At 45.5% G+C, this 27,890-nt stretch overlaps 3 protein-coding genes across 5 annotated transcripts; 1 reads left to right on the plus strand and 2 right to left on the minus strand.

The window, feature by feature from the left end:
- Positions 1-4,661: 4,661 nt before the first annotated feature.
- Positions 4,662-7,865, minus strand: manea (mannosidase, endo-alpha). Its single transcript, XM_076978797.1, has 5 exons — positions 7,716-7,865; positions 6,474-7,104; positions 6,235-6,344; positions 6,057-6,133; positions 4,662-5,697 (listed from the first exon to the last, which is right to left on the minus strand). Exons 2-5 carry the CDS (start codon positions 7,000-7,002, stop codon positions 5,061-5,063), a joined length of 1,353 nt encoding a protein of 450 aa, XP_076834912.1. The 5' UTR covers positions 7,003-7,104; positions 7,716-7,865; the 3' UTR covers positions 4,662-5,060.
- A 2,619-nt stretch (positions 7,866-10,484) lies between these two features.
- bach2a (BACH transcriptional regulator 2a) lies at positions 10,485-25,677 on the plus strand. 3 transcript variants are annotated; one of them, XM_076978639.1, is made up of 5 exons: positions 10,485-10,728; positions 17,804-18,060; positions 19,500-20,909; positions 22,902-23,108; positions 23,247-25,676. In XM_076978639.1, exons 2-5 carry the CDS (start codon positions 17,818-17,820, stop codon positions 23,691-23,693), a joined length of 2,307 nt encoding a protein of 768 aa, XP_076834754.1. In that variant the 5' UTR covers positions 10,485-10,728; positions 17,804-17,817; the 3' UTR covers positions 23,694-25,676. The 3 variants fall into 3 exon arrangements, with proteins under 3 accessions (XP_076834754.1, XP_076834755.1, XP_076834753.1); XM_076978638.1 differs by lacking the exon at positions 10,485-10,728 and adding an exon at positions 10,762-11,527 and having other exon boundaries at positions 23,247-25,677; XM_076978640.1 differs by lacking the exon at positions 17,804-18,060 and having other exon boundaries at positions 23,247-25,675.
- A 741-nt stretch (positions 25,678-26,418) lies between these two features.
- Positions 26,419-27,738, minus strand: gja10a (gap junction protein alpha 10 a). The gene is given in 4 exon segments (XM_076979284.1): positions 26,419-27,198; positions 27,200-27,225; positions 27,227-27,370; positions 27,608-27,738. Coding segments are annotated over 3 exon segments (636 nt in total). The 5' UTR covers positions 27,350-27,370; positions 27,608-27,738; the 3' UTR covers positions 26,419-26,711.
- Between the last annotated feature and the right edge of the window lie 152 nt (positions 27,739-27,890).

Raw genomic sequence — 27,890 nt, forward strand, 5'->3', positions numbered from 1 at the left:
GTTAGACACTGTCTCTAGTATCTCTTGCATTAACAATAACACACAAACGTCTATCTCCTTTTTAATCAAACTACCTATGCAAAAGAATTTCATTCTGTCCAAGTCAGTGACAGGCCAAAGTTTGGATAATTTATGCGGGTTACTATGACACTGGGTAAACTTACCTTACAACATGACATGCGGGTCATTAGAAATGTGAGTCATGGCATCATACTTGGCTGGGATTTTCTTCAGCAACACCATAGACCTTGATGCAGCACCGTCCTGCCTCTACGACCAGAACTTCCCACTACTGTACGCAAACCAACTCGTGCCAGAGAGCTCAAAATATAGCTCAAATATCCATGAGCATAATCATACCTCCACACTTTGGAATGCATTGTTTGACTTTGCTTGTACCTCAGGCAATACAGATGGTTACTGTGGGGTTCTCGAGCTTCGTCTTTCCAATATAGATGGCACTGCTGTGGCCCGGACACTAAGTGCAGCTGAACACGCTCTTATAATGGTGCCTGTGATGAGTCCTACAAACAGCCCGGTGGTGCTTGAACCTGTATGCAACTCTTGGTCAGTTTCCAACAGTAAATGAAGAAGACATTACACATTCCGTATCGGTGTGCAATGGGTCTACTCCACCTACTCCCTTACGATATTAAATGTGGACAACGTACAACATCAACATACTGATATTGGTGCTCTGCTGTCCTACAGTGATACATTCAGTAAAGGTCCAACTGAGTTTGGCAGAAGAGATTTAGATAAGCACAAAATGAAAACTAATTCTGAGGTGGCAATTAGGAAACGTGCTTATCGCACTTTGCCACAAACGCAAGAGGTAATTCGGTCACAAGTTGACAAAATGATAGCAAAGGGTGTTGTTGAGGTGAGTCACAGTCTATGGGCAGCTCCTGTGTGTATGGTTTGAAAAAAAAAGAAAGATGGCACGTGGTGTTTTTGTGTTGATCACAGAGGGCTGAACTCTATCACAGTTAGGGATGCTCACTCCTTACCCAGGACAGGCAAGTCCTGGCAAGTGCATCTTGATGAACAAGACAGGGTAAATGTTGCTCTATTTGCCATTTTCACGTGATACTTATGGGTTTAGTGAACCCATGTGATCCCCTCCCATGTTCCAGCATCTTATGCAGTTGGTCTTATGGGGTCTATCTTGAAAAATATGATGAAAGATGAAATCATTGTGTACAGCAAGAATTTTCCAGAACACATCGAGCACTTAAGAGGGGTTTTTGAACGCTTAAGCCGTAAATTTGAAATTGAAACTAAGTGCAGCGAGTGACATTCTTTGTGGCGCATTCTTTCTTCAGCAGGTTGTCAGCCTGACCACAAGAACACACAGAAAGTGAGAGACTGACCCATCCCCGAAAACCCAACTGAAGTCAGAGCGTTTCAAGGCCTTTGCTCTTATTACAGACAATTTATACTCCACTTTGCAAAAATGACACAGAAAGGCAAGCAGACACTGAACGCAGAGCATTCGATTCTCTCCGCCATGCACTTACTCAGTCTCCCATTCTGGCATATCCTAACTTCGCTAAGCACCTTCTCATCACTGATGCTTCCAATACAGCAACTGGATGTGTTTTGTCTCAGATGAATGATGACAACAAAGAGGTTGTTGTTGCTCATGCCAGCCATATTTAGACAGACGTTGGTCCACATATGATCGGGAATTTTGGGCACGCTAAGGTAGACTCCATGTCACACTGACCCCTCCACATGCGAGGATTTGAAAATGAAAAGTCAGCATACATGTCTTCAGTCAGTTCACACACTCAGAGACGGAGAACGTTAGTGTGAATGTCACACTCTCTGCTCCTGTCTCTACGTCAGCACTTCCAGTGTTCATGACCATACCTACAACCCAGGGTATGATCCCTCCATTTTTATTACTCCCCCTGTTACCTCTTAGGTTGATCAGTTAGGGGTGAGAGGTAGTGTGGGAGGGAAGAAAAAGAGAGAGTGGGATTCTGCTTGGTTTTGCTGTTCTTAACTAAAATAACTAATATAAATATTTTCAAGATTTTGCGATCAACTCATTCTTGTCCAACACTGAAATTCAACGTTAATGAATTTTGCCATCGAGCCTGTGAACTTACAAACTCTCAAACCAATATACGTTTAAACAACAACAACAAAGGAACTGCCTCGCAAATGGTATGATTCGCTTTTTCTCTCCTGCTCCTGTCCAGCTCTCCCTGAAGGAGCACACTTACTTACACTAGTATGACTGTGGTGTAGTGGATACAGTAAGTAATGCAGACGATTTCTTTATCGCTCTACACCAACATATCACAAACAGCAGCCCTCTTTTTGCTGCAGTATGTAGTAGGAGTAGTATGTAGTAGAGAGTAGTATGTAGTAGGCTGTAGTAGTATGTAGGCTGTTTCGAATAGAACACCTTTTTCCCCCAACCATACGGAATTCGTACTGAACCGTGGGGTCCATACCATGGTGTGAACCAAACAGTGAAGTTTGTGTACCGTTTCACCCCTATTACAATAGTTACAGTAAAAGTCAAATGTTTTGACACACCTTCTCATTCAATGTGTTCTCTTTATTTCCATATTTACATTGTAGATGCACTGAAGGCATCAAAACTATGAATGAACACATGGAGTTATGTACATAACAAAAAAACGGGTGAAATAACTGAAAACATGTTTTATATTCTAGTGTTCATTCAACACATTGAATGAGAAGGTCCAAACTTTTGGCCTGTACTGTACATATACACTGCTGAAAAAATAAAGGGAACACTTAAACAACTCAATGTAACTCCAAGTCAACCACACTTCTGTGAAAACAACGTGTTCAGTTAGGAAGCAACACTGATTGTAAATCAATTTCACCTGCTGTGCAAATGAACAGAAAACATGTAGAAATGAGAGGCAATTAGCAAGACACCCCCTATAGAGGAGTGGTTCTGCAGGTAGTGACCACAGACCTTTTCTCTGTTCTCATTCTTTCTGGCTGTTGTTTTGGTCATTTTTGCATTTTGTCAGTTCTCTCACCGTAGAAGTAGCATGATGCGGTGTCTACAACCCACAGAAGTTGCTCAGGTAGTGCAGCTCATCCAGGATGGCACATCAATGCAAACTGTGGCAAGAAGGTTTGCTGTGTCTGTCAGCAGTGCCCAGAGTATGGAGCAGTACACCAGGAGACATAGACAACAACCTGGCAGGACCACTAACTCCTCCTTTGTGCAAAGAGGAACAGGAGGAGAAGTGCCAGAGCCCTGAAAAATGACCTCCATCAGGCCACTAATATCCATGCTCAAACTGTCAGAAACAGACTCCATGAGGGTGGTATGAGGGTCCAACGCCCAAGAAGTAGAGCTTGTGCTAACAGCCCAACACCGTGCAGGGAGATTGGCATTTGCCAGAGAACACCAAGATTGGCAGATTCACCATTGGCGCCCTGTGCATTTCATGGATGAGATCAGGTTCACACTGAGCACATGACAGAGTCTGGTTTGGCAGTGGGTCAGTAATGGTGTGGGGAGGCATATCTTTGGAGGGCCGCACATACCTCCACGTGCTAGCCAGAGGCAGTGGCGCAAAAAACAATATTAGACTAAGGTACAACCGGCGTACCCCTAATCAGTTCGTTTTTTTTCCCATCGTTGCGCACCTGCAGGGTGTTCAAGACGGAGGGGCAGAAAATAAGCTCTCTGGTGGCACAAAACGGAAAACGGAAGAAGGAGATGGAAAAAGGTGATGTAGGGATGAAGACAAGCTTCTCAAAGTGGTTGAAAGACAGCAGGTAGGCCAGATTATTACAGTACTCCTGACCATGCCTCTGACCGTTGCATCTGCTGAGAGCTCCATTAGCAAGCTGAGTATCCTGTTACATATTTTTACGTTTTGTTTGTGATGTTTGAGATGATCACCTGCTGTAATATGTAATGAAATTACACAATAAAAGTGTACAATATGTTTCTTGTATTTTATAAGTGCATGAATAAGTGAGATCTGGACACATGGGGGGGGGGGGGGGGGGGGGGGGGTACCGATAGTATGTTTGCATACACCTCAGAATGTATGTAGTTGCACCCCTGGCCAGAGGTACCCTGACTACCATTAGGTACTGAGATGAGATCCTCAGACCCATTGTGAGACCATATGCTGGTGCAGTGGGCCCTGGGTTCCTTCAGATTCATGACAATGCTAGGCCTCATGTGGCCTTGTGTGTCAGCAGTTCCTGCATGACAAAGGCATTGATGCTATTGACTGACCTGCTGTTCCCCAGACCTGAATCCAATCGAGCACATCTGGGACATCATCCACAAATGTCACGTTGCACCACAGACTGTCCAGGAGTTGACTGACGCTTTAATCCAGGTCTGGTAGGAAATTCCTCAGGAGAACATCCGTCGCCTCATCAGGAGCATGCCCAGGTGTTGTAGGGAGGTCATACAGGCACGTGGAGGCCACACACACTACTCAGCCTCATTTTAACTTGTCTTGAGAAATTTTCACTGAAGTTGAATCAGCCTGTCATTTGATTTTCCACGTTTTCAAATCCAGAGCTCCATGGGATAATATTGATTTACATTGATCATTTTTGTTACTTTGTTCTCAACGCATTCCACTATGCAATAAATAAAGATTTTCAACTGAAATATTTTATTAATTGAGATCTTGGATGTGTTATTTTTGTGTTTTCTTTATTTTATTGAGCAATATATTCATGGCCAGGCTGATGAAGCAATCGTTGTGACCATATGGGAAGATTTTGAAGGTCAGAGTATTGTGTTAGAATAATATCTTAATGTTAACCTTAATGCAAATGGAAATAAATAATAATTATTATAAATTATAAAAATTATTATAAAAGCTTAATACACCCCAAAGCACTTGATTTTGTATACAAGTTGTACCTGTATGTCCTAACCAGTATATATGTCAATCACGACAATGGAGACATATACATCAATGGAGACATTCATCACAGTATCAATGCAATGTACTTGGGACAAAAAAAATGTCTTGACATTCATCAAGTCCCATATATTACTGAATGGTAATCTACCTACGTAGTCACGGTCGCCATTTCAACTGCTCTTCCCTGAATTTCTGTGCCCATTTTTGTGTAAGCTCTAAATACACAGAAGGTTTATGAGGTAGGTAGTCTAAGTAACCAACCTTCCTCCCCATTTTAGGAATGGCTTTCTCAATCTGAGTGCCCTCGTGCCATTCGTTGAATGACGTTATAGAGATGACCTCTGGCCTGGTGTCCAGCGCCGCACCCAGAGCGATCTCATAGTATCTCCCATTGATGCGGTTCCGCGTATTCTGCGTGTTCCAAGGCCTAATGCTGGTGTCGACGTAACCAGGGCCTACGCTAGGTATGAAAATCAGATCGTTGCTGTCGCAGAACGCCTTAATGGACTTCCAGTTACGGTGGGTGGAGCCGTAGGAGAAGCCATTAGTCGCAAAGTACGTGTAAATGCCATCGAAACCAGCGGCCAATATCTCCTCCTTGTGCTTCTCCTCCACTAGCAGGGCGACGAAGACGCCGTCGTACGGGGTGTCTCGAATGCTCCTCTTGCCAGCACTCTTAAGCAACTGTGCCCAGACGTCTGGACTTAGCAAATAGGAGTCGTATATGTAAAACAAAGGAAGAAGTTTCCCAGTGTTCGATCTGTGCTTGAAGAAAGCAGGATGGCCTCCATACCTATGTGGGACGGAAAATGATGCTTAATAATAGTTCAGGGTAAAGACACTGATGCAGCAAATTGGTGTGCAAAGAACTGGGCGGGTGCTGAGACACACAATTTTCTTTCACCGCAGCCTCAGCCTACTTACGATACGCAGCCTTGTTTTGCAGATATTCCAGAAATACCTACGCTAAAGTCCACCACAGAGAGGGGACATGGGACATGGTCCTTTATTTATGTATTTATTTATTTATTTATTTTAAGAATAAAAGTCCAACCCTCATTTAGGTTACCAAAATGACATCAAAAATTCAACTGCAAAGCAGGAGTGACTGAAAAGCAGGTCCATGAATAAAACATTTAGCGTAACACTTACTTGTCTACAATATACTTGATATTTTCAAGCATGCTTTTTTCATCTCGTCCTTTGTATGGCTCAATATGAAAAACTACCTGTACAGGAGAATTTTGTCAAAGTGAATAATTAGTTACAGACACTTGGATGAAGTGAGTGTAGCGGTGTTGAGAGTTCCAGTCCTCACTCATATTTCTACCTTCAGTTGGTATTTATCAGCAATATCCAGGATCAAAGGCACGATGTCATCAGTCGGTTCTCCGTTGTCGTCTTTCATACCTGGTGGATACCAGGACACCGCAAGAACACCTACATGGCCCGGAGGTACCATGTTACCATGTTACAGCAACAACGTAAATCTCGTATGCACACTTGCAAAGTTGCTGTGGTTACAGTGCATTATTCGCATCGCTTATGTACATCAAGGCGATATCTCACCGATGGCCGCGGCTCGGAGCTGCTGCATATGCGCCATGATGACTGAGGGGTCTCTAGAGCTGTATGCACCCATGGAGGGGTAGAAACTGGCTCCGATGTCATCTGGAGGTTGATGTCTTCCTGTCGGGTAGCCCGCAGCCACTTTGGGGTCCCAGTGTGGCAAGAGAGGGTGATCCCAGTGAATGTACTTACCATCGAACTGAGGGTTTCCGTACCATGTGTAGTAGAAGACGTGCACGCTGTAGTTCGGTGGGGGGAGATCTTCATCTTCTCCATCGAGCCTTTCCTCCTGGGTCTCTCTGTCCACAGCGTCTGCAGCTCTGCCGAGGGTCTCCGCATCACTGTTTGCTTGCAAATGGCCATGTCTCTGCCCATCTCTCTGGCTTTCCTGAGGCAAAACCCCAAGCAGAGAGGCATCTATGTAGCTGTGGTCATCTGGGGTCAGGCTTTTCAGAATGACAGTTATGACAAATATGAGAAGGCCCAGGGCGACTCCAGTGATGCAGGATTTCTGTCTAAATCTCGCCATTCCTCTGGAAGCACGTCCAGGTAAGACAGCTCAGTGAAGGGTCTTGTGCTAATCTTGACTCTGGAACCGTGAAGACCTTTCCAGATCATCTTTTTCATTGCACTGAAAAACAAACATACTCAATTAAACGAGCATCTTGTAGCTGTATAGCTATGCATGCTCCTGAAATATGCAACTATAATGGGTCTGCGACATATGACATTTATCCAACGTGAAAAGACATGGGCCTGTTTTGTGCAATTCATCAAACTGCACAGGTCATTTGGGCTATGCTGATCTCAGCGACCCACTTCTCTTTTACAGCAGCTAGATGAGACACAGGCCCAAGTAGACCTACATAATGTGTCCAAGGTAACAGGCCACTGTAACTCCACAAAACCATGTTACTTAAATGTGATATGGAGGTCAGAATTGTTGAGCTTATAACAAGTGTAAGAAGCACAGATCGGATCAATATGGCCTTGTTGTGGGTGAGACAAAGATCACACTAAACGCTAATTATTATCACAATTATTATCAGTTTGTGGGGAAAGCAACGATCTATTACTAAAATAACACTGTCGGGCTATAAATAAAGCCAATAAAGAGTTAACCATAACTACTTCGCTATGTTTACTAAGAGTTAAAATAACAAACATCTCCAGAGGAAAACAATAAAGCAATAAAGGCTAATTAATATGTAAAGGATAAAAACAATAACACAAGTTAAGTACCTTTGGCGGCAGGGTCTTCTCAACACTGCTGTGTGACCATTAAGTGTAGATCAGAGACAGCTCTAATGTGCGGAAGTGTCAGTGAAGGGGTGCAGTCTGATCTCCAAACCATTCACGCCCAGAAATGTGCGCCACATACAAGTCACGGGATTGTCAAGTGGTCTTGTACATTATGTGAATTCTGATTCGTCTTCGATGTTTATTTGTATTTCGACAATCAAGGAATCGTTACTGCTCTCTACTGGATGGGAGAATTCACACGTGATTTTGACGCAAACGCTGCGTTAACAGTTTTTATTCATCTTTGGTATTTTGTACCTTATTTAAGTGGAGAATTAGGTTCATTAGGTTTTATTCTTTCTTTCGTTCTTTCGATCTTGCATCACCATCCAATGTAAGAGAACTAGTGTTCAACTGGAGGTTTCTTTTTCATAATAATTATTAGTTTAGTTTATTTACGTTTACTTTATTTACATGTTTAGTTTATTTACCGCGGATGTTACACATTCGATTTGTTATTTTGTTTTGAAAAAATAACTGTTGATGAGTCCACAAATAAGCATTAAGCCACCCAGAACTGTTTTCCTATCACCTTAAATTATCGTCTTAAATACAAATTAAATGAACTTATTGCTCATAAGTTGCATTTGTTGTTTAAAAAACGGCGTAACACACCGTGTACCTTCTGACAGTTCATACAAAATGATGTTTTTGAAAATAATGGCAATTCAGGCAAAATATACGCAGGTCTAAATTTCTCCCACTGGGGGGCGCCGTAAGCCTTCCAGGACGCCACAGAGTAGTACTTTAAAATAAGTTCAGTATTCTTTATGTCTAATATTTAATATTTCGTACTGCCCTTGAGTGTTGTTAGATATGGCTAAGTAAGCACTTAACCACCAGTCCTTAACGTGAATGCTAAAACATCAACTCTAATAATGCTCTAAAATTAAGCATTCATACAGTGCTCATTCAACAACATTCATCACTTCTTTTTCAGTTTCTAATGAAAAGAACGACCTAAACTAGAGGTCTGCACTCCCGCGGTAATCCCGCGGGTCCCGTCAGAATATCTTGCGGCGCGGGACAGAATTGATTTGTTACTGGCGGGAGCGGGAGTTTAATAGTCCAGGCGATGCGGGAGCGGGACCGCATATACATGTAGAAAAATCCCGCAAATTAATAGTCTAGAAAATTATAATAATAACAACGCAATGATTTCCATGCATAAGGAACAGGACGAAAACAACTACGACAGCTTACACTCGCCACCCCCGGCAACAACTTTGGGCTTTGGGCTAGTTTAGGCTTCTGAAGGGGGGGTTTACACTGACTTTGTGCGGGATATTTTTGTAGGACCTGGCAACCCTGGTCACCTGACGGCATGTGTTTGGACTGTGGTAAGAAATGGGACAGCTCGATCCATCAATATATTGCTGTTTTAATAAATACATAAGAAAATTTCAAGTACTGAATTTAATTAATTCAATTCATATTAGGATTGCGGGCGGGGGCGACAAAAATGTGCAGGTGGCGGGCGGGTGTGGGATTAAAACAAGCAGGTGCGGGCGGGAGCGGGATTAAAACAAACGATTTTTTGCCGGGAGCGGGACTAAAACAAGCGGGAGCGGGATTACAAAAGCAGTCCCGCGCAGACCTCTAACCTGAACTGCAAACATGTCACTCAGAAATAACGTTTAGTGTGGACTCTCCCGCTCCATCACACAGTGAGGTTCCCCATGGTAACAGCGCCCGGACGGGGCTGCATTCCTGCCGGCGGATCCTCTTTGTGTGTGTGTGGACCCGGTCAAACGGGGATGCGCGAGAACGGAAGCCACGCTTGAGTGCGCCGAGCACGTTATAAGTCCGCAGCACCGAACGTGGTTTCTCTCATTGGAACGTCGGAACGCAATTGGAACGTTTGAGAGGAGCGCGAGCTGCTGACCACGTGCTCGCCTATTCCGCAGGACTCCCAACACGTTTAACATGCATCCTCCCGTTAAAGTGTCTTTACGTGCTGCCATGCGTAATGTCACTTTCTTGGCAGAGTAATGATTTGTGTAAAAATAAATACATGAAATCTTCACAATACACAATATAATTTAACACACAATATAATGCTTACATTACATGTGCTAGTGTAGGCTATATGAAATTGAGACGCTTTCTGTCTGTATTCTAAGGTTTTCTGTGACGAGCACTTGGTACTCTACGATTTAGAGACTCGGTCATGGTTATTTTTAAACCTTACACTGAGATTACGGACTGTTCGGATCGGAATCAAAAGAGATGCGTGAGCCGGCTGTGACAACCCGATAATTCATAATTGCTTGCCAACTCCTTTGGGGTGAAGTGCTATATTAAAGATTAAGTGCTGTCTGACGTTTACTTCTTTAGGCTGTATGTGGGCCGGTTACGCTCGCATAATAAATTTATAAATTTAAAAAACCTGTACTTGCGCCACGAGGAATAATCCTCGCTATTCTGACTTTGTGTGTGACTTACGATTAGTTAAGATAATTAAATAATAGAGAAACTATCATAAACCTGGGATTGTATATATTTAGTGAAACGCGAAACAGTTGTTAACATGCTTAAATGTAGCAGAGTAATTAAATGCATGCTTTTAAAAAGGACTGTCCGAAAACAGCTTTATTTTAAACTTTGCAGATACATTTTAAATCACCGAGGAACAATCAGAAAAACACCGAATGTTTTGTTGCAGGGCGCATGGCATGACGTCAGCGCTCCAGTGTCAACAGTGTGAAGAAGGCGTGACGCCAACGTACAGTGCGATGCGCGTGCAGCACGCCTTTCGGCTTTAACGCGACACGGGCGCAGATTTGGAGTCGTTTCCCAAGTGTTACAAAGATAAACAGTTAATAATAAGTAAACGCACGCGTTTCATTTTTTTTCTTGCGTGTACCGAGGGGTCTGCGAAACACCGCGAAAGGAAACATGTGAAGCCGCTTTGCAGAACATCGTGCAGGAACGGGAACGAGAGAAAGTTTAGGTGAGCGGGTTCTGCATCGGGATGTTTTTCAGAAGAGCTCTGCATCTTAGCTTCTGGGCGAAGTTGATTTTGTTTAAAAGCCTAAATTATTGACGTAATGACTCATCAAGGAAAAGGCTTACGTCAAGGATTTTCACCAAGCCTTCCTCTTAACAGTTGTTCGGGCGGCGGTCCTTAAGACTGTATGTTTTTAATGAAGCGTGATCTGCTAAAGTAGTCTACTAGGCTGGAAAATGTGTTATTTGACGAGTGTGTGTCGCACAGTGTGGCAATAATCAGAACATAAAGGTTAATTAGAGATTAGCAGATAATCAGCGTTGTTTCTGCTTCATGTTGTGGACTACAATACCTAGCATATTTCCTTTTGCCAGGAAATACTGTTTCTTCATTTACGAACCACTTCATGCAGAAGTACTTGCACTAACCTTGTTTGGAACCCCAATCTGATCAGTGGACTAAATAGGAATGCTTTTTATGGAGGGAAACGATGCTGTAATCTCAAATGAAACCTGCAGAGTAACCTTTTCCATATATAGCTGTAAACAACATTTATAGCGCTGAATAAATCAAGATTCTGTTTTCATGATTCGTCAGAGGCTCGGTGGGGATGGTGAAGTTAAGTGTTGTGGGTGGAGTCGAATGTGGTTTGGCCCCTCTGAGATATGCACAGGTGGTTTTTGATGTAGTCTAGATGTGTAACGTTCTTCCTGTGCTCGCTGTGTGAAAAAGCAACTTTGTTCAGAGGCTGAAAATCATCTCAAAATTATAACGATGCATGTCTGAGTATTAATGATGTTTGGTAAGCATTGATAAGAAAATCCAGATTTTTCACAAGCTATTGTGTTTTGGACAGATATTATTTTTTTCTTCAAACACCTAACTTTATCAGACTACCCCATGCTAGTATGCCACACTACTGGTGACCACAGTGATGACCCAGGCCTCTGGATGTTTCTGAAGAACGCATGAGCCGCTGTAGGGACAGAGAGAGTCAGGTCACGGCTGTTATACAGAGCTGCAGGCTCATCCGAGAACGCGGCCTTTTCTCTGTTTGGTGGGATTTTTTTTCCCTGTTTGGTTTCTCACATGCAAAATACATGGGCGCAAAATACATGGGCAACTCCGCGAAACTCTGGAATCATGCAACCGACAGCAATCTGCTCTGCATGGCTGACGGGCAGAACGTTCGGCGCGCGCCCAGCGCACGCGCATATGTGAATACGCTGCATAGCATTTTAGGCTTCTGTCAACATCTTTCGCTAATTAAGAGGGGGTGCGGCAAAAATTATTGGCACGCTTAACCCGACAATGACATCCCCATTTGCCAGGCGTTTTTCGTTAGATAAAGGCTTCTATTGTACTATATATTTTGCTCATTTGTATATCATATGGTAGTGTAATGAGCTTAGTGGGCCTGGCATTAACATTCCAACTCCTGAAATGCCTGCAGGATTTATGTGTTTGTTTTTCCTGCAAAGGAACGTTTTGTCCGATTCATCTTGATTTCCATATAAAATATTCAATATTCAATGAGTTTTATTTCTAAATGGTCTTGTGCTCAGTTGATCCAGGCAGGTTCAAAGAACAACCTTGTAATAGGGAATTCTGATACAGTGCACATCTGGATAAAAAATAGGCATTAAGGGTGCATCACAATATTAGACATAGACACTTTTTTGATTTTAGGAGTGAATCAATGTTCTCTCATTCATCATCATTCTCTAAGGCTCTTTTGAAAATAAATGAACTGTGAGATTCATGAATCTTTCTCTTAAAACAAGCAACCTTCACACACAGTACGAGTTCCTCAGGTATTGCGTAAATTCGTATGTTTTTGTTCTGGTGTTCATTTCAGGCTCAGCATTTAAAGGTTACTGTGTTTTGTCCAGGGTTGCTACCCACCTATTCTAACTGAGGAGCTCAGGCAAAATGAAGCACTTGGGTTTGAGTGAGATCCTTTAAAGTTCCAACGTCTCCAATCTGTGAAGACAGACATACCACAGAACACGAGGGCCGTTCTGTTAGCTGAAACGTATTTGTGCTGTGTCTGTCAGTCATTAACTTGCATGGACCCAGTGAACTCGGGCAGGCCTGAGTCACTTCCTGTCAAGCATCGGCAAGGGAGGTCTAGACTGCAGGCTCTGAGGAAACATGGCAGGACGAAAGGGAAAGGCGGTTCATGGGGTGTTTTTGTCTTTGTGAGAGACGTTTGCTTGGCGGTGGGCCACCCTGGAAGTCCTTCAGATATGAGGTGTAGTTTTTAGACTTTTTTGTTATTATTAACCTTTCGATTTTTTTATTACATAATTAACATAACTTTATTGAAACACTATGGAACATAGATTCTGATGTTATTTGGCAGGGATTGTATTATTAGTTGCTAATGAAGACTACTTTAAGGTTTACTTATATAAACATTAACACATGGTGCCATGAATGTCACCATGGTTGCAAAATGCCTTAGTTCTTGTGTAATTTAGGTTCAGGATGGGGTCACGTCCCTCCTTATAAAAAAAGAAGTCAGTCAGAGAAGCACTCAGGAAATAACCATTACGCCCCAGCCGCAAAACAGCCAGTTCTATGAAAACCTCAAGAAATCCCTTGAAAAGTTCCATTGTAACTACACAGCTATTTTGCCTGTTGTGTTGCCGAGGTGCGAGTCGATCACATCCGTAACCTGCTGTCTCTCTCTCCACTACCACATGGGAAAGTGAAAGTGTTTGTGTTCTCCCCCTCCAGCAATAACGAGTCAGCCGGCTGTTCTCGTCAACCACTTCAGCCGCTGACCTCTCGAGTGTAGACTGGCACGCTGAGGGCTCTAAAGGCGTGAGAGGATGTCGAGGGCCGTGCTCTGCGTCCCCAGAACCGAACATCTCCTGTGGACTCGGCTCGATCTGAGGGCCTCGTCTCGTGACAATAGTTTAAGTGGGGTTTCTTTATTCCAGTTTGAAACCGCATTAGAGGGTGAGTTTAACCAGGACTCGAACGTAAACCAGACATTTCGTGAAGATGGAGATCTGGTCCTCTGTTTGGAGTCTCCTACAGTTGTCACTCTTTGCCTTGACCTATTAAACGTAAGTGCTGGGTCCTTCTCAGATGAAAGATGCCAGTGGTTTCCCTAAGGCACAAAGTGATGTCATTTGCTTAGCTGAAACGTGAGAAGAGTGGATGACAGCCAAGAAAATGGAGAGAGACAAAACGAAAGGTCAGTCCCGGTAGATTGAGATACCTCCTATTACTTTAGGGAAGATGCGTCGAACTCGCGAACTTGTCCTGAGTTAGTGACTGTGTCATTCAAGCGAAAGGTCACCTTGTAACACCTATACAGTCTGACCTCATTCTTTCAGTCCATTACACTTTCAGCATGTGTACTATTATTCATTTTGGCGCATTAGTATTGATGATAAAGTAGCTGGCATTTATGATGACCTGCGTGTTGTAAATAAAGCATGCCGATACAGTAGCGATTAGAACGGTTCATAATGACATGCAGAGCTGGAAAGTGAAGACACATGCTGTTGGCTTGGCTTCAGGCATGCTGTAGTAAGTTGCCTCTCTTAGACCATTACGTCCTCTCTGCTGCCATCTGTTAATAGCAATTTAGCAGAGACTAGCAATGCTGGGGTTCACTCTTAACGAAATACGATAGCCCAGCCTCTTCGGCTGTATTGACAGTCTCTCTCTCTCTCTCTCTCGCTCTCTCTCTCTCTCTCTCTCTCTCTCTCTCTCTCTCTCTCTCTCTCTCTCTCTCTCTCTCTCTCTCTCTCTCTCTCTCTCTCTCTCTCTCTCTCTCTCTCTCTCTCTCTCTCTATTCTCTTAACCAGGGTGCTAAATTGTGTGCCCAGTTCACATATGGTGGTCAATGTATGCTGAATTTAAACTATAGTGTTCTCAGGGGGTTAACCTCATCCCTTATGTGCGGTTTTGACTTCTGCTGCTGTTAACGTAAAAAGCCGAATTTCACATGCAGAATCGAATGACCCTTTTAGAATCTGTACATAACTTCTAGCTCTGTAACTTTATCTTATGAAGTCCTAACGGTGTTCCGTACCATTTAGCGTTGAGCATGACGCTATTAACTCCTGTCAGCACATTACTGGTCGTATTGAAATAGCCCGTGCTGGGGTTTCTGTCACATGGTTCCCTGTAACCTTGTGAAAAGCTGTTCTGAGTCACTCTGTGTTCAGAGATCCCGTTCGAGCGCCGGTTCTCTAGCCAGGGCCTGAAATACCCTGGCGTGTGAGCCATACTGCCCACCTCATCTGAGCAGCGTGCCTACTGTTCCAGGAATACCCTTCCTCTCGGTCTGGGGGCTGCTGCTGTCCTGTTAGTCTGCTTGACCCCTTGTTTCTGTTGGAAGTGTGTGTGTTCTTACGCTACCTTTGCTTTTTGTTTTATTACACTTGATTAAAAATAGAACCACGCTCCATGTTGGTGTAGATACCTTAGGAAATGTTTGAATCTGGACGACAGCCATCAACCTCACTGGGTCTGATTTATATGCATATATTTGTTGCATGCTATTTACATCCACATGCACTTGGTGCACGATATTTAATGATATTGCTAAACAATAATAGTAAAAAAATTTTCCCTAAGTGTTCTTGGCAAATTTAGAAGGCTCACCACATGATGCTTTGGTGTGTGCGCTCACTCAAACCTTGTGGGAAATATCCCAAGGTGAAGTAAATGATATCTCATCCAGCTTGAAGGGGATCCGTTGGCCCGGCTCCGTTGGATCCGCCCTCCGCAGCTCTGAGAGTGATGCTGAAAGAGAGCTGCTTAACCTTATTTTAGTACAAAGCCACATTGTTAAAGATGGCTAATGATGCCATCGTAGAACTTCCTGTCACGCTCATTTTTGCTGGAAACCCCCAATTGGCGAGCTCGTATCTGAGCAGTGGAAGTCCGTGTCCGCTCTGAAGTTGTCGATCTGCGTCTGCGCTCCTGACATCCCTCATGCTCCTGGAGTCGATGCCAGCTAGGCGTAAACGCCAGGCGGCTGGCAGGCTCGTCGCGGCTTGCTTTTGTCGGTGAGGTCCGTGTTGGGGGTCATGACCTATGGCACCTTTTGGGAGATAAAGAGCCCTGCGACCTCTGGCTCTCTCCCAGGAGCTCACAGGTGGCGTGAGCAATGCCCTCACCAAGGGGCATGGCCGAGGTGTCCGTGTGGCAGAGGAGGATGGACTTCACGTCCAGTGTCACTTTCTGCCGGACCTGCTACTGTACGCTGGAGTGCTGGAATGTCTCACAAGGTCTGGCACTCCAACTCAGCATGAGTCTTGGGGTTTCCTCAGGGGCTGTACTGTTATTCAGGAAAATGACTAAAATACTTCTGTGTGTGTGTCATGTTTTATAAAAAAAAAAAGCTGTATTACTGCAGAGAAAATGACCTACGGCAGGTTCTTTAAAGATCCGCTAAGCATCCTTGTGAGATGCAGAGAAGACGTAATGAGGTTAGTTTAGTGCTGAATGAGGCTCTTTGTCGTGCCTGTAATCGTGATATCAGCCTTTAAGTGAGAAACATTGTTGCAGTATTTTTTATAAATATTTATTGAAAACCTCAAGGGAGTCAATGCTTTGTGAACAATTATTTATTGTTTGCTTTAATGAAATCTGCTGCCTACACATACTAACAGTCGTATTTGAAGGTACATTCCTAAAATGCGGAATTTGATATTAAACATTGGTCCTGATTCCACTGCGATGGAGTGACAGGATTAGGAAGTCCTGGTCGTTTTTCTGGTTGGTGTTCATGCTTGTAACATTCTTTCTGGAGAATCGTTTCCTCCTAATGGTACTGTTACTGCATGTAGGTCATGCCAGAAATCTGGGCCACCCAAGTCAGAATCAACACGTGTACGAGTTGAAAATGCCTAATTACACCACGTAGCCGTCGTCCCCTGGGCAGACACCCAGAAGACTTCCTTGAAAGTGACTAAATTCTGAGTGTACTGCATTGCCTGTAGCTTCTGCGATATTTTGCCTGCTGACGGATTCCGCACCGCAGAATCGGATCATTCTCGGGGCCGTTTGATATGGTTACGCATGGCACAGAGGATGATGAAACAACCTGCAATTGCTTGAATGGTTATTTTCACATGATTGGGATTTTCCACTTTGAACATTAGGCCCATGTCTGAAGGGACTGATGTGCGTGTGATGGCTCTGTACTGAGGGCGTTTTATCACACACACATTTTCTGTGTGTGTGTGCATGTATGTATTCGTGTGTGTGTGTGTGTGTGTGTGTGTGTGTGTGTGAGTGAGTAGAAACGGGGAGAAGCAGGCAAGCCCTGCAGGGCTGATGGTTTTGTTGTCTGCAGGTGTTGGAGAGCCATCTCCGCTCAACACTTCTGGTGTGTGTGTGTGTGTGTGTGTGTGTGTGTGTGTGTGTGTGTGTGTGTGTGTGTGTGTGTGGAGTCTTCACTTGCCAGTATTCCCGGCTGCCGCAGCGAGTTTGAAATCATTAGAATGTCCCCCTCAGCCCATGATGTTCTCAACCCTTCAACACTTTCCTTTTTAGTTATTAAAAAGCAAGCATGTTTGATCACAGGAGGCAGGGCAATGCTGTTATCTGAAACGCGCGCATGTAACATGTCGAGCAAATAATATATAAAAAAAAAAAAGTCAATGTCATTCGTCTGTTGAATTTCACACACCATGGTTAGATGGAGTTTTGCTGTTTTTATTAGGAGCAGTGTTGATTTGCATTGCTTTTATATATTGCGAGATTGTTTGTCTGACTGTGTTGTAACCATGACTGTAAATCAGTGTCAATCAATTTTTATCACAGGTCAATTATTTTTGTCAGTGTTCCAAAAAAATAATAAACTACAAAACAAACAAAAAAAAAAAAAAACACGTAATACTTAATTGGATATTACTACAACAGATTTAGGAACAATTCAAGAACATATGCGGTTTGAATTGTCCTCCTCACACTGCTGCACCCCAGACTGCATCCCTGTGTGTTTGCGCAACACTACTGCAGTGTACTGCAGCAGATGCATCGTCCGCGCCGCCCCGATCTGCCCTAAGCCCGTGTGTCTGCTACCCACCCCCCCCCCCGGCAGGCTCCGCAAGTGGGATGTCCGTAGCTGAGAAGCCTCCGGGCCCCATGTACGTGTACGAGTCGACGGTGCACTGCGCCAACATCCTGCTGGGCCTGAACGAGCAGCGGAAGCAGGGTGTGTTGTGCGACGTGGCCGTGCTGGTGGAGGGCAGGGAGGTCCACGCCCACCGGGCCGTGCTGGCCGCCTGCAGCCGCTACTTCGCCGCGCTGATCCGGGGCCCGACGGAGCGCGAGCCGGTCATACGGCTGCCGCCCGGGGTGAGTGCCGTCGTCTTTACACATGTAGATCCAGCAACAGAGGTAGTGTTTATTGTAGTATAACTCTCAGTGAGAGGTACTGAATACATGAAATCAGGCCTATGATATTTTTCACTCTATATAGTATATGTTACATAGTATAGACATATAGATGCTTTTTGCTGCCAAAATCCAGGCCATTCAGACTAGTAATATTGTATAAATTACCAGATATGTCAGTGTCCTAGTTTTGTATTTTCCCCACACCTTAATTTCTAGTCATCTTTTGACACCTTTTGACTTTTGTCAGAATGCGCTCTCTAATGACCGCAAAATGGGCTATATTTGCTGCCGTTCCCATGTTACGCCAGCTTTGTGGTGCGGTCTCTTTGCTCTCTGCGCCGTCCCGTGCCTTCTCCCGCCCACCGCCCTCATTAGTATCACTGGTTACAACATGAAAAGGGTCTCGCGTGATGCCGGGCTCCCATAAAGACACACTTCTGCAGACGGCAGCTGCTGAGGCGAGCTCAAAATAGATCCAGAGTGTGTTGGCCAACTCTCCCTGCAGCTCCTCCAGTTATCGGGAGATCGGGGAGAGCAGCCTGACTGCTGAGTCTTATTTGATGCCGGACGGCGTTCTGGCCCGGAGCCGGCAGAACTGAGAGGTCCGCTGTGGGCTGTCCGCCTGCCCACGTCCACAAGAGCGCAGGCGATGTTTACAGTGCACGTCCGCTTCTTGGTTATTTCTTGTTCTTTGCCACTGTCTGACTCACTCTTGCACCGTCTCTGTCTCGCTCTCTTTCCCGCCACTTTCTGTCTTTCTTGGTCTCTCTCTCTCTCTCTTTGAGCAGATTTGCTGAACGGAGATGAATACATATGTATTTAATGTTTCGAATTCACCCCCTTGTTGCCCAGTGAATGCTCAAATCTGCTGATGCAACATTGATGTGCTGATGCAACACGGAATGTTTTTCCTCCATAATATGTGCCTCAGTTATACAAGATGTCACAAGTGCAACTATGCTGATTATGAAGTCACACATGGTACTATGCTGATTGTGATGTAAAGCATGGTACTATACTGATTATGATGTCGCACATAGTACTATGCTGATTGTGATGTCACACATGGTGCTATGCTGATTATGATGTCACACATTGTACTATGGTGATTATGATATCACCCAAGGTACTATGCTGATTATGATGTCACACATGGTACTATGCTGATTATGATGTCACACATTGTACTTTATGATGTCACACATGGTACTGTGCTGATTATGATGTCACACATGTTACTATGCTGATTATGATGTCAAACATGCTGTTTTGTACTATGCCTAGACCTTCACACTTAAAAAAAAAGCTGCTCACTGCTGTGTTTCTCAGTTTGTGTGTGGATGTATTTGCCAAAGTGGAAGCAGCCTGTGGTGACTGCATGTTCTTCTTTGCCACAGATCACCATGAGGGGCTTTGCACCCCTCCTGCAGTTTGCCTACACTGCCAAGCTGTTACTAAGCCGGGACAACATCCAGGAAGTGATGTGCTGTGCTGAGTTCCTGGGTGTGCACAACCTGGAGGACTCCTGCTTCCTCTTCCTGCAGGCACAGTTGAGCGCTGAGAGTGAAGACCCACCTTGTTCGCCTCATGGGTTGGACGGCGAGAGGGCTATGGGCAACTCTGTCATAGACCCTTTGGCCCAGACAAGGGGGAATTCCGTGAACCATAGCAGCTCATTTGATGGGGAGGGTCCCCTAGCGATCAACAGTTTGTGTCAATCGGACGTACCTGCGAACCATGAGGAGCCCTGTTACCCTAAATACAGGAAGCATGAACGATCCTCGGTCCAGCACAACAGCACCACCTCATCGCACAGTGCCACCTTGAGCATAGCCGGCTCGCTCCAGGAGACCATCACCAGCAGTGACGTCCGGGAACTGGATGTTTCTCGGGTGAAGGCGGAACGGGGTGACAGAGGACTGCCCTTTGACCCATACGAAGCTGAGGGGGATGCGGACAGGGTCGGCCAGGGTGGGGCAGACACAGAAATGGAATTTGGGCCCCAGCCACTCAGTTCCACGCCCACCGAGGAGCCGGCGAGGAGAACTTCTCCACCCTGTCTGCGCTCACTGGTCCGAAAGAGTATCTCCCTGTCCCGGAAGCCTTATCCCTCCCCTCTGCAGTTCTCCAGCACGATCTTCCCAGCACCCAGCAGACGTCTCGCTCAGGACGACTTCAAAAAGGACTGTCAGGCCCTGGTCGGGGAGCTTGCTGTAGCCCCCCTCAAACAGGCCCATGGGTTCCCGCCTCGGAGGACCCTGTCTTGCAGCGGGGTCTGCAAGCAGGAGCCAGAGATTGACCGGAGGAGCGTCATCTTCTCCTCGCAGCTGTCCGAGCAGCTGCCCGCTCTGTCCTACCCCGGTGAGGCATCCCTGGAACCGGACGGCCCCGAGGGCCTCTGGACGGGCTCCGGCACCTCTCTGCCCCGTCGTCAGGCCCTGTCTCCCACCTCGGGACACCCGGAGCCCTGCCTGCCGTTCCGTCGTAGGTTGAAGAGGAGCTGCCCGGTGCCCATTCAAGCGTGCCCCCTCTCCACGCACGCCGACACCCGCGCACGCACCTCCAGCTCCTGCTCCTCCTACTCTTACGCCGAGGACGGCAGCGTGGGCTCCCCGTCCAGCCTGGCGCAGTTCGACCTCTCCTCCTCCCCCACCTCCAGCACCGTGGCTCAGCTTCAGGATCCCCACCTCCCCGGGAGGCCCAAGGTGAAGTGCGAGAAGTCGTACGACACCAACTCCAGCGACGAGTCCGGCTCCTTTTCAGAAGGGGACAGCGAATCCTGCCACGCCAAAGAGTGTAAATCTGAGGTTGGTAGCCTTGCTGTTTCTCAGCCTCCTTAATTCACTTTTAAACCCGACATCTTCCTTCTTTCAAGTAGTTTTCAGTACACAGTTCTGAAAGTTCCCCCCCCCCCCCCCCCCAGTTGAGACATTTCTAGCTCAGTTACTATCCTGGGTCTTGGGAAATGTTATTCTCAGAGGTAGTGAAGTTTAGTTCACTCTGCGTTATAATTAGGTTGTTTACTTACTCACATCATACATCTTTATTTCTCACCATTGACTGACTCCAGTTATGAAACAACCTTGTGTTTATTTCTGGAACCTCTCTGAATTTCTCAGACTTGAGCCACGGGATCTTAGAGTAGACCTGAGCGTTTCCACAGCAACGGGCACTGAGCCATTCTCGCCACCCCCCCCCCCCCCCCCTCCATCTCTCTCTATCGCTCTGTCTCAAAAGTCATCATTCAGCAGGATACTCTCACAGAGCTCCGGAGCGTGTTTGAGGTGACTGGATGTTCCTTTCCACTGTTGTTCATTGCTACTCGTGAGACACGGCGGAGTTTTTGTGTCACCGCAGCAGGGACGGCGTGATGTTCCGTGATGATCATCCGTCATGGTACGGGGCCACAAATAGGGGCATCCGCATCAAACGAGAACTAATTAAAGGATGAATGAGTCTGCGTTTCATCATTCTGCATGGCCCCCGTGTGTTCTGTGTGTTTGTATGTCACTGCCACCGCACTTGGCCTGTTCAGCCACACAGCTCCTACTTCCAAAGAAGGCTCGCAATCGTCTCGCAATCGTCTCGCTGCCGTCTCGCTCCCCGCCGAGTGTCAGGCTTGCGGAGCTGCTCGGTCCGCTAGAGGTGGTGGGGCATCTCGCTCCTGTCACCAGACACTGAACCGGGCCAGACGACACGGAGCGCACCCATCATCATCGTCTCGTCTCACTGCTGATCGGGTGGGCCTCGCTTTGCGGTGCTGGGCCCCTCTGTGAAACGACCCGACTGCTTTTTAGAGAACTCAGAAGGGGGGGGGGGGGGGGGGGGGGGGGGTGGAAGGGGTGTGGGATGTGTGTGGTGGAGGGGAGGTGGTGGTGTGAGTGAAGGAGGTGGTGGTGTGTGTGTGAGGGAGAGGGGGTGATGTGTGTGTGTGTGTGTGTGTGTGTGTGTGTGTGTGTGTGAGGGGGTGGTGTGGGGGGATGTGTTGAGGGGGGGTGCGTGTGATGTAAACCGTGCCGCTGGAAACCCCAATCTGTCGTTGTAACCTTATTACAAGGCTCTCTGTGGTGGAGTGTCTAAATATAGGGCTCCATCTTCCACAGAGCGAGCGTTTGTGCAAGGTCAGGAGTGAGAGGGGGAGAGAGAGGAAGAGAGAGAGGGGGGCACAGGGAGGGAAAGAGACAGTCAAATGGAGAGGGAGACAGAGAGGGAGAGACAATGCAGACAGACACAGAACTGTCCTCTGCTTAACACGGAGCCAGATGATCTTCTGACTCTTCGAGTCCGGTTTCATATCCATATTGAGGCTGTGCATTACAGGCAGAAATAAAAGCACAAAAGTCAGTGTGTGACTGTAAGGACTCCCTGCATCTGCGCCAATTACGGGAGGCGTGTGGTGACACCATGTGGTAAATAAACACTGGAATGTAAATATGGAAAGACTAAAATATTACCAGTCGTTTTAATTAAAACTGATTTGAACAGGTCTGCTGTAAGAGTTGCATAAGCTTCATCTGGGCTTCCAAACCAGTGTTAAACTGTGTCTCTAATGTGCACATTAGACAAAGAAGAATGGTAATTAAGACAGATCTGTGAACAGTTTCCCTCATTATTAAAACCCGGGGATTACACTCTCGTGCAAAAATACCATGCAAGTGAGGTCGCAGCATCACCTAGTGGTCAACCTTGACAATCATATTCATGAGTTTGACGGTTTAAACATTATTAGTTGTTATTGGCAACTGGTATATGGAAATCGCATATCTTCAACAGTGTAAAAGCCGTAGCTTCTCCTGTAGGTGACGCTGCCTTTTGCGGCCGACCTGGTGACGGAACTTCCACGCAACGACTTCCAGCTGATGATAAAGATGCACAAGTTGACGTCGGAGCAGCTGGAGGTCATTCACGACCTGAGGAGGCGGAGCAAGAACCGCATCGCGGCCCAGCGCTGTCGCAAACGGAAGCTGGACTGCATCAGGAACCTGGAGTGCGAGATCCACAAACTGGTGGGCACCTCATTCTTCACCAAGGGCAACACATGCGTTTAGAAAACCATCGCTTTACTGCAGAGATTCTTTGCTGTGTAGTATATTGTGTGTGTGTGTGTGTGTGTGTGTGTGTGTGTGTGTGTCCTTATCTTGCAGGTGTGTGAGAAACAGAAGCTGTTGACTGAGAGAAACCAGCTTAAGGCTTGCATGGGGGAGCTCTGGGAGAACTTCTCTTTCCTGTCCCAAGAAGTGTGTAGGGAGGAGGAGCCACGATCAGACCACACCCGCTCCCTGTTCAGCCCGAGACCAGACTCCGCCTCCTCCAGCCCCATCCATATAGACCTCACTGTGTCCCCAAGCCCCAGAAGCAGCATTGATCTTACTATGCCTTCCCCTGGGAGCCCACCCCCTTCTCCTAGCCGAGCCGGCAGCCAGGCCGTGGGCAAACCACCACGTCCAGATATGACATCACCCATAGGGGCGGAGCCGGACACCACTGTCCCCACAACGCCAGCACCTGAGACCTTACTCCACGTCAGTAGCCCAACGGTGACGGTAGCTTTTTGTCAAGAGATGGCAGACAAATGTACCACAGACGAATAACAACTTTTTTTTTACTTTTTACTAATGTATTAGTTGTTTTGTACCACTTTAGGGAATGCACTGTCCTGTAGTTGTCAAGTGTGTTGTGGTGGTGTGGATTATTAATTTTCTTAAGATGTCTTAAGGCAAGATATATTTAAAAAAAACACCTTTCCAACACCAGATAGGTGTTTGTTCAATATCTATCTCCACTTCTCAGATTTACCTCAGGAATCTCTGAATGTTGAATGATTTAAGGTGGGGAATTTTGTTATCTTTTTTAAGTCTTCAGCTCACATATGCAAACATGTCTTTGATATGTTTTCTGATGTTCAGTACTTCCACTGCACCCCACATAGCATTCCTGTGTTCCTATAAAGGGAAAAACCCAGTCCAAGAGAGCGAGAAAGAAGGAGAAAAGGGGTGAATAATGAGATTTTTTTGTTTTGCTGCCCTGTGACTTGCCTGGCTGTACCCAGAAGCCCTCAAAATTATCACCATGGAGATGCCAGGGGTGGAGCAGTGACTGTGGAAGCAGTGTAGGTGTTTCCATGATTTCTAAAACTAGTTTCATCTTCTTTCTCCCTGGTCTCATTTGGGATTTTAGTTAAGGATTGCAACACATTACGTGAATTTGTTTATTCTTTTTTTCTGTTTAATCTCACGGGGCATCTTCTGCATTGCAGATCTAGTAGGACATGTATTCTGAGTGCCAAAAGCAATTTTAAGAATTTTTATTTTTTTGAGGGGGGGGGAGAATCATGAATTACCTATTTTCAGTTACTGTAAACTGTCAGATCAGGGATAATGGAATTAGAAAGCAAAGAAATCTCTGTTGAACAGTGCTGATGTTGTAGATTTCGGCAGCTCTCAGATACAAAGAAAACATGCTATACGTTGTCTCAGGGGTTGACGGAAAATACATTCATGTGCTACTTGTAGCCAGAGTTCTAATTTCAGTTGTCATTAAACATAGAACATTTCATAGTTGATATGTGAAATGAAATAAGTTTGTTTCTTTAGAACACCTTTTATCTGCCATGGCCTTTATCGAAAAGTTGCCTCTTTATTGTGGATTGTCAAATGGGAACAGAATTGTTCGTTCCTGGAATTAGAGTCTGACCACATAAAATCAATCCTTACTTGATGAGTAGTTTGGCTTGCGAGAGCTCCAGCTCTGCCCTGCTAAACTTTTAATTGTATAAAGCTGGATAGAGGCTTTCATGAGACAAACTTTTGACAGTTTAAAATGAACAAGCTTCATTAAAAAGCTTTTTTTAAATATACGTTAGTTTGTTGGGAAACAGGTTTGTGAAGAGTAGCCATCATTAGAGTTTAGGTGTTGTGCTCTTTCGTTCTAGTCTAATTAACCGTTCTTCTGAAAAATTCACTTTACTCTGCCATATCTGGAGCGTTCAGACTCCATTAAATAATCTTGACTAACATTTGTCTTTACCCAATTACCACTGAATGATGATTTACAAATGTAAACGCAACTCAATTGGCTTCTCCTCAAAAGACTGTTGTACATCCTTTGACTTGCCTTAGAAATATTTTGCACCAAGGTTGGAATTTGAAAACAAAATGGTAAAAGGAAATACTCTTCATAAGTTTACACGGCAGAAAGAGTTCAGCCTCAACACAGACCTACCTAAACAAATCTATATACCTCTCGCATATGGTCAAGACCTGTGTGGTTTACAATGTTTTTTAACAGATGTTTCGCAGATTCAGTTTCTGTTAGTTTTTGTATAGGTATGTAAATATCGTGTTATTTATAGTTATTTGTGAGATCCACTGCTCTCACATTTTAACTGAATGTTAAAAGTTTGTGACCTCAGTGTTTAATATTCTTTGATTTGTTTTGCAGATGGTGTATGGTTAAATGTTTTGACAATGTTTGATTATTTAGAAACCAAATAAAATAGTACAGTGAACAACGTGTTTGCAAAATCCAACGTCTTGTAGCAGTAGTTGTACGTGCATATGTGCTTTAAGAATGTTTTTGTCTAGAAACTCCAGGTCCTAGTGAAGCTAAATGTATTTTGTTTACTAGAGTGCAAGTTGTACAGTGCATCATATTTAATGACTAACGGCTCCTGCTGACACATCTCTAAACATCGGTTCTAACGGCAGTAGCTGCCGATAATGAGAGCTGCTCTTTTTTTTTTGAGGTGCTAGCAATATGAAACAAGCCTGGTGATCAATGGGTCTCTATTGACTTCATTCATGCTGGAGATCACCCTGTGTTTCCTAGCCAAGCAACGGTCTGCTTCTAAACTGCTGTTACCATGATGTCATTATACATTCCCATAGTCCTCCATTTCTTATTTATTCATGATGGAAGAAATATCCAAGAATATACTCTGGAAACCAAACAAGGATTTTGTTTAGGTCAGTGTGTGCAGTTTATGGTTAGAGAGCTCAGTAATGAGGTCTGTATGGGCAAGCTAATATTTTTTTACTTCTGTTAATGATCTGTGCAATGATTGGCTAAAGGGTTGGGGCCACGGCCTTCAGCCCGCACCCCTCCCCCTTTTCCATTCTCACTCCTAGTTTCATGAGGAACAATGAGGAAAAATAATGAGTACTTATTACTCACATTTTCAAAATTCAGAGGAAGGACATGCATGAGCTCGATGACTAGAGTTTCAAGGGACCAGATCGGTGTGTCTTCTGGTTCTACTTGCAATTAACATGCCGGAGGGTTCTGCTGGGTTTATGGGCGGGTCACTGAGGGATCCGAGCTCTGCCTCAGTGTGCCTTGTGCTAGCGGCTGGGTCCACGCGGCACGTTGAACGAATGAATGAACGTTGCGTAAACAGGCCAGACGTGCCGTGTGTTACGCTGCCCTCGATCATCTTCCTCCACCTCATCGGTGCGAGTCTGGATACGCGGGTCATGGATGAGGCCTTGGCTAGCCTGCGGTGACACTCAGACATGTCTTAGGTGGATACAGAGAGGGACGTCCCACTCGCCTGCGTGGAACGAGGGTCGTCAGTTCGGTGGTTGTGTGCTGTGGCGAGTCTGGCCTTGTGCTTAGCAGCCAGTTAGCTTGCAAAGACAGCCATCCTCGGTGAACACTGTTCCAGATAGTGTCTGTTTCATTTTTCTCTTCCCCAAGTGAGATATCTCCAAGAGGTTGAGGAACAGGGAAACTCCTGCAATGACAATCATGAAAACCATGAAGATGGTTTTCTCTGTTGGCCGGGAGACATAACAGGACACATCTGGTAAGGGTGTGAATGATGTAGGTGAGCAATAAGGAGCCTTCCAGAGGAGGCTCTGCTTCTCCATCAGCAGTTCTCTCCAGATGCTAGCGTGCATCCAACTTTGGCTCCGCCTCCCCTGACTCCACCCACAGGCTGGCCTCTCCTTGTCCAGAGCTCTCAGTTGGTACAGCACGTGGCCCACGTAGACCAGCGTCAGAGCAGACAAGAAGACCATCTGCAGCACCCGGAAGCAGACGAGGGACATGGGGAACGCTTGGTCGTAGCAGACGTTCCTGCACCCCGGCTGGTCCGTGGCTCTGCTCGTCCACTCACACGTCCCCCGGCCGCCACGCCCAGGACCAGCATGTGGAAGATGAACAGGACGGCCAGGCGGATTTTGCCCACGATGGTGGAGTGAATGTGAACCTCCTCCAGAACGCCACGCAGCAAGCTCCAGTCCCCCATTCTCACTGCCACATGTCCATGCTGTATCAAAAATAAAGCAATTCGTGACAAAATGCAAGCTCCATTTTGTCCTCATCTCCATAACAAGAAAGGATCAACAGAATAAGAACATAAGTCCATGGACCCTCCCTCCCCAAAATATTATATTCTTTTACTAGTCATGTTAGCTGTATTTTATCTGTAGTCTCTTGTAAAATGAAATATCAGAAGCCCTAAAAAATACATATTTGTAAAAAAAAACATTACATATTCACTTACATATGGAAAAGTGATCTTTACTTCCCTTTGAAGAAAGATGTAAGATGTCTACAAAAAAGGATTCGTTTCCTCATTTTTACAGCCAGTTTCTGTAAATATGCCGACATAACACCACGACGTCTCTCGCTACGTGATTGCTATAGTAAATGTGCCGTTGCCCACAGCTGTTGCGTGCAGTTCACAGGATGCATACACTGAAATGGCCTGCACAGTGGCTCATAGTGGGCGTCGCCGTGCAGTCGCGCGCCCTACAAACCGGCACGGACGTTCGTCTAGGGCGCTA

Source organism: Brachyhypopomus gauderio, chromosome 17, assembly GCF_052324685.1.
Source record: "Brachyhypopomus gauderio isolate BG-103 chromosome 17, BGAUD_0.2, whole genome shotgun sequence".
Classification (NCBI taxonomy): domain Eukaryota; kingdom Metazoa; phylum Chordata; class Actinopteri; order Gymnotiformes; family Hypopomidae; genus Brachyhypopomus; species Brachyhypopomus gauderio.